This window comes from Bombus vosnesenskii, unplaced genomic scaffold (assembly GCF_011952255.1).
Source record: "Bombus vosnesenskii isolate JDL3184/JDL3185 unplaced genomic scaffold, Bvos_JDL3184-5_v1.1 scf7180000013267, whole genome shotgun sequence".
NCBI lineage: Eukaryota > Metazoa > Arthropoda > Insecta > Hymenoptera > Apidae > Bombus > Bombus vosnesenskii.
Window position 1 is genome coordinate 4393889 of NW_022882927.1, and position 11114 is coordinate 4405002.

At 49.3% G+C, this 11114-nt stretch overlaps 1 protein-coding gene across 2 annotated transcripts in view; it reads left to right on the forward strand.

The window, feature by feature from the left end:
• Positions 1-10889, forward strand: part of LOC117230507 (dendritic arbor reduction protein 1-like) — a 35311-nt gene extending 24422 nt beyond the window's left edge. Inside the window, exons 2-3 of one of the 2 annotated variants that reach the window (XM_033488060.1) lie at positions 6721-7326; positions 8782-10889. In XM_033488060.1, the coding sequence (XP_033343951.1) occupies positions 6721-7326; positions 8782-10046 (1871 nt within the window). In that variant the 3' untranslated portion in view covers positions 10047-10889. Of the gene's footprint in view, positions 1-6720; positions 7414-8781 lie in introns of both variants that reach the window. The other variant, XM_033488059.1, reaches the window with a different exon arrangement.
• The last annotated feature ends 225 nt before the right edge of the window (positions 10890-11114 follow it).

An 11114-nucleotide genomic window follows, 5' to 3' on the forward strand; every position in this document is an offset into this window, starting at 1 on the left:
ACTTTCATAATCACGCATTGCTACGATTCTTCCACTATTTTCTTCGAGAATTCCTCGTACAAATAGTATAACACGTTTTAATCGTAGCTGATCACTATGTTAATATCGTTACGAAATCTTCCTTCTTTCTCGCTAATGTTCTTTATTTATAGTATCATTATACAGTGTCTATAGATAGACGTACAGATCTATCGAAGATATTTACGAAGATATCTCTCGAAAGACAAAAAACCGATCGGCTGCGTTCTTCCCAAATTTCTCAATTTCGTTGCGTCGACGCGCGACTAACGTCCATCTTTAAAAAAAAAGATTGTTTTCGAAATTTTGCAAGTCACATTCACCATCATTCTTTCACTCTTTGGCTATAAACCACCTACTTGTGACGATATCGTGCGAAAACGATTTTTAATTTTGTTTCTCCGGTTATTCATTACCGGTATTCCATATAACCGTGTACCACACTGGTACCGAAACTCAAATTACCAACTTTCGCGAAACTCCCAGAGGATATTAAAGAAATAGACGAAATTTGCAAAGTAGTCCACCGGATTGACTCTCTTGTATCGAAATCATCGCACAATGTCCCATGTAATTCTCTCCCTTCGAAAACCAAATATCAACAAGTGTCGAATTCAGTTTTCCGCCAGGCAAGAATCACCCACGGCCCACATGTTCATCGTCAACACTGCGCTGTCTCGTTGATACCGGCCAATTGAACACTCCTTCGTCATGTAGGCGAAACAATCGGGACCAACAAAGTGTACCTATCGGAGCACTTTGAAAGCAAAGAATCTAGAAGGGATGCCAAAAATTGTCTACATTGGTTGACTGACTCATCGTGGCCGTGTACGAGAGTTCTTCTCGAAGAGCGCGGTGCTAGTCATCCCGGGTATTTGGGGATGCTGGGCGGCTCAGGTGGTTGCGTGGCGGCCCGAAATAGAGGCGGTCGCCCGCGCAAAATCGCTGCGAGTCGCGCCGCGAATAGTGCGCGCCCACCGCCTTCCCGAGAGCCGTCGGTAATTTTAGAACGTTTTGTTTTCGTGCCAGAATACCGTGGCGGCCGGCACGCTACACGCACACGCGACCGCGTGCTGCCGCGCTCCTGCTGCCGCTTTCTTGCTCGTCCGCAGATTGCGCGACGATTACGTTCCGCGTGTCCGGTTTGGCCGCGTGCGCAAAGCGTCGAGATCGATGCACGCGCGACACCCACGCGACGCAACTCGCTTCTAGGAAGTTGCAGTTGGATAGAGTGTGTGTGTATGTGTGTGTCGCCTAATGTGTGTGGAGCCGGAAGATTATGGTTTTCGTCGAGTGTTGTGATGAGATCTCGAACATTTCCGATCGGTTTGATTTTGTGCGGGGTAAAGTAAGGTTGCTTGGGTCAGCTAAGACTCAGCGTACTCGTCCTACTACGATTTTTATATTTTTATATCTTTATCTTGCTCTTACTTTAGTAACCAGAAAGGATTTGTTATGTTTGAGGAAAATGTTTGACGCAAGAGCGAATTTGTTTCGTATTTTGTTCGAAATGTTGAAGCTGTATTTTAACGTTTCCTAATGTAATTGTGTCGGATATGGTCGAAAAGGAAAGCAATAGAATTACAATCGAATCTCGAACTTGATAAGAGACGGGGTAATATCCATCGTGTTTTTTAAGTTCCGCGGGAAGAAATATCAAACCGAAGAAATGATCGAAGTATATTTACGACTGGGCTATTCGAGTCAACGAGAAGATATTATGTTGTGGAACTATTAAAATGAACGACGAAATAACTTCCAAAAATAAAGTAATATCTATACACGTGCTATTGAATTATAATGATTACACAACTGAGAGTATGAAGATCGAACCAACTTCTTTCTTTCCGATCAATAGAAGTGTTACATCCTCGAAAGAAAACAATGTCGTCGAGGTACCAGTGTATGTATACGATATAAAATATTTTGCTGCTTGTCGCGTGCCTGATAACGAGTCAAATATTCCGTTTTCAAATGTAGCTCGTTTAACAATTGTTTATAAGCGAATTTCGTTGAATTGCAAGGCAAATCGCATAGTTTGACTGAAATGTCGTCACTCGGACGCTACTTCGAATTTTCAGAATGCCGTAATCTTTGAAATTTCTGTATTCTGGTTTCCACCAGCTAACATGTGCTCGTTCGAAGCTCAAGAGGCGTTGCGTCGTACAGAACAGCTTTCTTGGCTCGAGTTTCTGCCGAGTTAGATAAGCGACTTGGCTTTCGACGCGGTCGAAAATTCACTGGGAAACAGATCGGTGCACGATCGCGAATCGGCCGCGTATCCGCTAACGTAACGCCTAAACGCGCTCGAAAGGCTTCTTATGAACTTATATATGGCACTGACTCATTATAATATCGCGCAACCTGTCGCCGCGACTATTCAACCATCGATTTGAAACGCCTGCGTTTTCAGGAAAAGTGTCGCGATAATGTGCAGAAAATTATTTCAACGTGATAAAATCGAAGCTAACCAAGTAAAGCTTTAACGATCTGCCAATTTTCCGAACAACAACGAAAACAATATGCATTTATCAGTTTTCTGTTTCCTTCTCCCTCTGTTGAAAATTTACCGGGTTAAAGTGCCTTTATCTGAGAAGTCACTGACAGCTTCCATCACGAGTGAACGCACGTTGCCCGATAAATGTTCTTCCGTTGTATGAAATCGCTTCCGTTTACGAGTCTCAATTTCCACGCGCGCGTGTCGCGAGTTTGCGTGGTAAAACGGGCCAGGAATTAATACGACATGGAAAGACAACGATTTAACGAATGGACGAAGACGAACACATCGTATGGAAGAGAAATCGAAGTAGTAGAAGGGAACGAAGTTTAAGCAACGGAATAACAAGCAAATCGAGAAACACAGACGCGCTCGTTTTATACCGATCTCCTGTCTCCTACTGCCTTGTGTCTTTTACTACCTGGCACCTGGGGATCGACAATGGCAAATGCAGCCTTTTTTAGTCATCGTAATTTATTCGACTCTCCGATCGTTCAGTTCCAAACTTCAACTCAGCATCGTTCGAATGGCGAAAAAAAAAATTGAAGTGGTTGAGGCAGCTCCACTTTCCGATAATTTGTGTAAATCAACAGAAGCAATCAGAATTGGATCGCTTTTTTGAAAGGTGCTATAAACCGGGTCGCTCAAAGGCTAGTCGATTAACTCCACAAGTTAAACTGTGAAAAAATATAACAGCAACGAACATTATGTTTAAGAATTTATCTTAGAATTTACAATCATGTATTGTGATAAAGAAATTTGTGAAACTAGTTCCCTCGTTGCTTGAGATATACAACGTTAATTTAATAAAATTGAAAACTTCATAAAAGGTGGACTTTATTCACTTTGGTATTTGTCAACTAAAAGTCGTAGCAATAAAGCTTTTGAGTATGAAACCTATACCTCTCTCTTCCCATAAATAGCTTCAATTCGAATATTGTTTCTTTATTGTCGCAAACCCTTCAATCGAGAACAAGCCAAACAAAATACTTTGAATCGCAGCTAGAGGAAAGCTTTGAAAAGAGGGGTGGAGAGGAGAAGAGGAAAAGAGAGAGGGACAAACGGAGGCGTGCATGTGGAAAAGAAAAAGAGACAGAGAATGGTCGCGTGGCAGTGCGTGGCCCCAAATAGGGCATCAGGTGGTTACACGACGCCCGCGAGAAAAAGATCGTTTGCGCGTGCGCAGACGCGCGTGTGCCTCTCGTAACCGAACACACGCACGCATGTATAGAGGCGCGTATAGCTGAACGGCACGCGCGCTCTTACAGGTGGTGGCAACTGGCGCGGTGGCACAGGAAATTGCTCCTTTGCCGTAGCAAACCCAGTCCGGAACTTTGCGGGCCACCGTTCACCCGGTTTAGTTGCCGGAGCAATCGAACACCGCTTTCAAACAGATTCGACACGTGCGCGCGCCCGTGCAGAGAGAATAATCTCTCTCACCTGTTGCGCCTCTGTTTTCGCTTCCTTCGTTCGCTCTCAGCCCCGATATTAATCAAAAAATCCCTTCACCGGAAAAATCATTTATAAACTGGTATCTCTGAGTCCATAGTATCGTCCATGGTATTCGAAATATCGCGATGTTTGATTATCATTGATGAATTGAATATATGTAAATAGTTTCGTTCGATGCTACAGGGATCACATTGCAAAGAGAGTTAAGGAAAACAGAATAAAGTAAAGCAATGTTTTAGGGAAGTATTAAAGTATCTTACACATTCTTGAAAGTATAATGTTTGATCGTGCTTGATCAATCGAATATACATAAGTCGTTCACTGCTACAAGAATCACATTTCAGACAGATAAGGAAAACAAAGTAAAGTAACGTTCTCGCGAAGTACTAGAGTACTTTACATATTCTGGCAAACATCATTACGTTCGATTATTATTGATAGAATAAAAATAAGTAGTTTCGTGCAGTGATATGTCAGACAGCTACAGGAAAGACAATTTCACCGTAATTGATAGTAACCTGTGGCTCGAAATCTAACATAACCTAATATCGAAAAAGTATATAATGCTATAGCGACTAAATAATTCTCACGTTCGAGAATAAGCAAGAGGAACGAACGAAGGGAAGTTTCGTCTCTAAGCGGACGCGCTTCGATCGATACATGTTTCACGAGAAGGGACACCGGTGGTGGCCGCAAACTCTCGAACTGACGATAAACCAACGTCTGTCACTGAGCGAACCGTCGGTACGCCGGCGCCATCGGCGTCAGCAGCTATGAGCTTACGCAGGCGGAAGAACGAGGGGTGGTGGACGTAGCGCCGCATTCGTGATATTATCTACCACAGATCGAATACTCGACGGTATACAACGACGGGAGAAACTTCCCTCCCTTATCCCAGCTTATTTAAATATTTTTACATGTTCCCAAAATTCGCTGTATCTTTGTTCTGTATTTCGTTTTTTTCCTTTTCCTCCGCGTGACTTCTTTCCTGGAAATCCTCGAACGCGGTCTCGAACGCTGTCGATCGCAAGGGAGACGAGCGCGCGCGCCACGTCCTACGTCACGCCAGTCTACGTCACTGGAGAACCGAGAAACGCCGAGAAGGGGGCAGGCTGGGGGCAGCGGACACGTGGAGGGGAGTTAGGGGAAGGTGGGAGCGCGCGAAGAGCTGCACGGTGGGGGCAGAGATGCCTGCGAGCAGTGGCGAGCAGTGACGACGTGCGGGTTGCGTGGTGGGAGTAGCGGCGCGTGTGTACGTAACACATACGCGGTCGGCTATATACGCGGCACGCAGACAGGCGCGCATTGATAGGGGACCGCAGAGCGGGGATTGGCTGGCAGTCGACTCGCCGCTTCCAAATATGGGACAGTCTCCGCGGTCCATTCATAAAACTACGGGGCGCGCCGTCGCTCGGCTCAGTTCGTGCGCGACCCCCACGCATCGCGCGTCCTCCGACGATCCGAGCGCGCGATCTGCTGCCTCCGACACGCACACCTAACCGCGGAGAGGTACATATCTACCGAGGCACACGATAAACCCGACGAAGGAGATAGAAAGAGAGGAACGGAAAGAACGAGAAAGAGAGGACAAGGAGAGAGAGGAAGCGGTGAAGAAAGAAAGGGACGGAGGACACGGAACGACAAATAGGCGCGCGGTCGCGCGCGCGCCTGCACCTACAAGACACTCGCGCGCGCGCGAGCCAAATCATCGTCGCGTACAGGATTCATTTCGCGAGTGAAAGAATCATCACCTTGATATAATTGCGAATTCGTCAGCTTGGACTTGGACGACCGGCGTTTCGAACGAAAGATTCTAGAAGAAAAGGGAGACGAAAAGTGACAACCACTAACGTCTTGAAGGAAGAGTAATCGCGGTTCCGCGTTTCATCCCTTGACGCCGGCTCGAGCCGCGGATCCGCATAGTCGCGCATCTTCGTTGGTTCGTGGCGCGCGGGCGCGCTCGAGGGAAACGAACCGGCGGCAGTCCCTGGTGGTCAGACCGGCCGGCGTGGCGCGGCGCGGCAGCCGTTCCGGATCGGGACGAAGACCGAGACGAGGATCGGTCGCGATCCGGTGAGATTGGATTTTTCGAGAGTCTCCGTGCGTATAATTGGGTGGTGGTGGTAGTGGTTTGTGGTTGGTGGTGGTTGTGCGCTCGCGGTGGTGTATAGCTATCCCGCCGCCGCCGCGGCGACAGATCGCAGGCGCGCGCGCTCTCGCGAAAGAGAGTGGGATCTCGAAGGGAGAAGAGAGAGGGAAAGAAAAGGAAGGACAAAGAGGCGAGCGATCGCGAGACACGGTTTTTGCCGCCCGGCGTCCGCTCCCTCGTGTGTGTATACCTCGCTGAGAAAGAGAGACTCGGCGCGTGCCGCGCGACGGATAAAAAAGGGGGAGCGCGTGCTACGTCCGCTTGACTACTAACCCAGTGACTGGAGCTATACGGAGGGAAAGAGGGACAGATACGACCGATCTCAACGGACTTGACGTTTAGATCTATCGTGTGCTCGTGTACGAACCGAGAGTTCGTACCACGCGACCCTCTTCTCAACCCTTTCGACGTCGCGTCGGTGTTGTTGCACAGAGGACGAAGGGAAACTGATTCTACTAGACTAAGACTGAAAAGACGGATAAGGGCTAACTCGCGTAGAGCTTGTATATCCGGTGGGAGAGAGAAAGAGGCTTAACTGTGTCGGGACGACCGAGGAAGGACAACATTTTAACCATAATAATAGCGTTGAACGATACAACCGCAGGCGAGGACACGCAGTGCGGTACCGAGGAGGTTGCCACCGCCAGCCAGGGAGGCGACCAACTCCAGAGGATGACGATGGACGGCATGGAAGTGGTGGGCTCGCAGCCCCACGCGGCCACCAGCCCGTTTTTGCTCTCACCGCCACCCCTCGGACATCATCATCATCATCCTCATGCTACCTTCAATCTTCAGACAGTGCAGCTTAGTTTCGACGCGTGTCTACCGTACAACGCGGCGACATCCTCGAATTCGATCGTCTGTGGTGTTGGCGGCACGTCAACGCCAGCCGCTACCACTTGCACCTCGTCCACGAGTTGCAACAAAACGATTCCAACCTTGTCGCTGGCAACTTGCGCGCCCTTGCAAGCCCAGCATCAAAACAATACCGATTCCTCTGATCCCCATGGCCGACAACATCATCATCACCATCATCATCCTCATCAACGACTCGACGACCATCAACATCATCGACACGTCGATGCCTCCTCGCCGTCCAACGATTCCACCGACGGTAAAAGGCATCTACAGACTGTCAACACCGAGGACAAGGACTGTCCCAGGGAGTGCAGAGACGATCTTCAGGAGCCTAACGAGAAGGATAAACCAGGTGACCTAAACACGCCGGTTACCACCAGCAGCGATTTACCGTCCTTCTTCGGCCCTTCCGCGCTCGTCGAGCCACCTCCTATTTCAGGTACCTACAATCAACAGTCCTTTAACAAAAAAAAAAAAAAAAAAAAAAAACAAAAAAGAAACAAAAACAAAAAGTTCGATCAGGCAACGATAACTTCTTCTTTTCATCCTTCGTAGTCGTGACGTGGTAAAATAACTTTATCATCATCGAGTTTCCTATTAATCGAATCTTTCTCGTATGACAGAGATCCTTTGCGTATGCACGCTTCGACGAGGTCAAATCGTTAAAACGTGTTCCACGATAATCGAATAGCGGAATTCGAAACTCGTCGGACGCGAGACACGTGAAAATAAACGCTCGTCGAACAACGCGCACCAAACCAGTAGTAATCGGCTGTGCGATTCGAACTTCAGCGGCCTTGCACTTGCTGTGTTTCACGAACGTCCCAACTTTCGCTTTCTGCATATCTGCCAACTCCTGCTGCTGCTGTTACCCTCGTGGCTGCGTCAAGCACCCCTTCGAAAATCCGGCTTTTCCGCATCAATTTTCGAAAGTGATCGCGTTGCGAGATCTCGGTCGTCGCGGCCAAGTGCATGATGTGCCAGCGTGACGTATATCGGTTGGCTCTCGCGAAAACGGCTAATATCGAACCTGCCCGCCTGTCGCGGATCAATACTCAGCGACCCCGACATTCAGAAACCCTTCTCCGCCCGTCCCTGCATCGCCGCCGCCTCCACCTCCGCCTTCACCTCTGTCTCCCACCACCCCTTGCCAGTTCATTCATGCTTCCAAGAACCCCCACCTCGTTCATCCGGACCGATACAACCACCCTCCGTTACGCCGATAGTCGTCTTTTCCGTGACTTTCTCGCTAACGAAACGAAGCAGATCGTTCGTTCCCCTTTATCGTTCCGTACATCGTAGTCTCCTCTCTTCTCTCGTTTCCTTCCGCTGTCGCGTTCATTTGCTAGCCGATAATCTATCCGGGCAACAACTTTCTCGCGGTTATACATGGCTACGTAGGAATCGTTGATACATTCGGCGCATGACACGATTCGGAGATACCTAATTCAAACTCGCATCAATTCGTAGAACACAACCGGATGACCGCGCATTTTTCTCACTACTGGGAGTCTGCCGATTTGATTTTCGGTAGGTCGTAAACGATTGTGTATGTGCGTAGAAAGGAAGTAACGAGACGGCAGGATGCAGACGACAGATAGAGACACCCGGTATAATCTCGCTTCGCAGATAAAGTCATCCCCGTATCGCGCGGTCCTTCCTGTTGATTCGCTTAGGCCGCGAGATGCACGCGCTAACTCGTGCCCGGAGTTGTTCCTGAGCTTGTGATCACGCGCAACCGCGACCTGTTCCGCCCTCTTTATGTAGATTTTCGAGACTGATTGAAAATTTGATGGATGATTTGTAGGCAGCCTGGCGGGCGAAGATCTATCTCTCGAAGAGGCCACGGAGGACGATGATACGGCTACCTCGACCGGCAGGGATCATCGGCACCACCATCACCAAGAGTCTCAGGAACAGGGCACGCCTGGAGCTCCACCCTCCACTAGTCCACCGCGTCATCATCAGGCTCAAGAGGACGCGGACCGTTGCAACGTGTTACAAGGCGGAGTGATACTCTACTCTTCCCCTCATTCCACGTCTTCGGTGTCTTCAGCACCAGCGTCGAGCGTTAACATCTGCAACGTACCAACGTTGACGTACCGTGGCGTCTTCACCACCACTTGTACGCAATCCTCGCCGCTGAACACTCTTCAGAATCAGCAGCAGCCACCCCAACAGCAACAGCAGCAGCAGCAACAACCAACCGGTCAGGAGCTCTGGGGTCCTTTAACCTCCCCGACCTTGACTTTGGCAAATTCACCTTTCCTACACTCCACCCTTCACCCAGCCCCGTACGGCGGAGAGACCGTCGAACTTTTACCGGTCGAATCGAAGCCACCCCCGCCACCAGGCTACCACGATACGCCAACCACTACTCCCGCGGCGTGGTTAACGACGCACGACGACCCTTACGATCCGAATCTCCTATCCCATCATCATCCCCATCACCACCATCAAGAGACGACGCTGAAGCAAGAACCCACGGGCGGCTACCCACCGGCCGTCCAACAGCAACAACAACAGCAGCAACCTCAACCCACTCAACAGCAGCAGCAACAAGCACCACCGTCGGCTGGTACAACGGGAGTGCAGCTAGCGGAATACAACCCCAGCACGTCGAAGGGGCACGAGATTCTCTCGCAAGTTTACCAGCAGAGTGCTCTGCCGCTCAGGCTGGTCCCGGTGAAGCCGCGGAAGTATCCGAATCGACCGAGTAAAACACCGGTGCACGAGCGACCGTACGCTTGCCCCGTGGACGGCTGCGATCGCAGGTTCTCTCGCAGCGACGAGCTCACCCGGCACATCCGCATCCACACCGGCCAGAAACCGTTCCAGTGTCGCATCTGTATGCGCTCCTTCTCGAGGAGCGATCACCTGACCACTCACGTGAGAACCCACACCGGCGAGAAGCCGTTCTGCTGTGATCAATGCGGCCGAAAATTCGCGAGGAGCGACGAGAAGAAACGGCACGCGAAAGTTCACTTGAAACAGAGGCTGAAGCGCGAAGCCACCCACGCCACCGCTAGAAATCACCCTCAGAGCCACGCTTCTCCGCCGTGCAATCAGTAAGAAGAATTTGAATGAACTGTGTCGCAGAATCGATCCACATTTTTCATACGACGATCGATGTCGATCGATCGTCGATACCGTCGATCTCCACGCTCATTCCTTTAATCTTGTCAATCATGCTCGTGCACGACGCAGCTTTTTCACCTTGCCAGGCGACGAGGAAACGACGGAGACCTTTAGGCGGAACAGACTGCCGTCACCGACTGATCCGTCATCGATCCGTCGTCGGCACCGTCAGCGATCGACGAGTGAGGCTCGACTTTAACGGATTAGCCTAGCGACCGAATCGACAAGCATTTTTGGCGGTATAACGAAGCGTGATACCGAGCCTCTCGGATAATAGTACGTAAGGAACAATCGCGGAGGATTTTCATAAAATCTTTGTAAATAATCGTGGATAATTTTTAATCGGGACTAGAATTTCAAAGCGGTATGTAAAATAAATGTCCGGTGTGATCGGTCCCGACGATGGGCTCGTCGCGTCTTACAGAACGGATCGATTCGAAGCTTTTCTCCTGATCTCGCTAAGCGAACCTTCGACGAGGAAACACGAACATTGCGGTAAATATATATATACATATATGTATATTAGACTCCGGCGGTTTTCCTGCGAGCTCTCATCTCAGTTTATTTCTTTCACTCCCGTCCCTTTTGCCTACGGTTAATACGTTGCATAAGGAAGAGAAGAAAATTGAAAGTTTACCACGCCAAGTTGCATTTAGAAGGAGTAGGAACGAATACGAGTGAAAAATCTAGCTTTACCAAGAGGTACTGTTTCCTCGACAATTGTCGGTATCGGAATGCTCGTGCTTTTAGCGGTAAACGGGAAGAACGGGAGAGAAAGAAAAAGAGAAGAAGAAAGTCAGGGAGGATGCTCGAAGCGAGCGACGCGTCGAAGATCGTTATTTACGACGGTTGCGTTTTATACCCTTGTTTGCGATCGAGAACGAGATGCAGATGCGAAAATCGACGTTAACCGCGCGTAGATACGTACGCGAAATATTCCAGTGTCACGAAATATACTGCAGCCAGGTTCTCCGACGAATCGCGTAGAATCGATACCGCCCG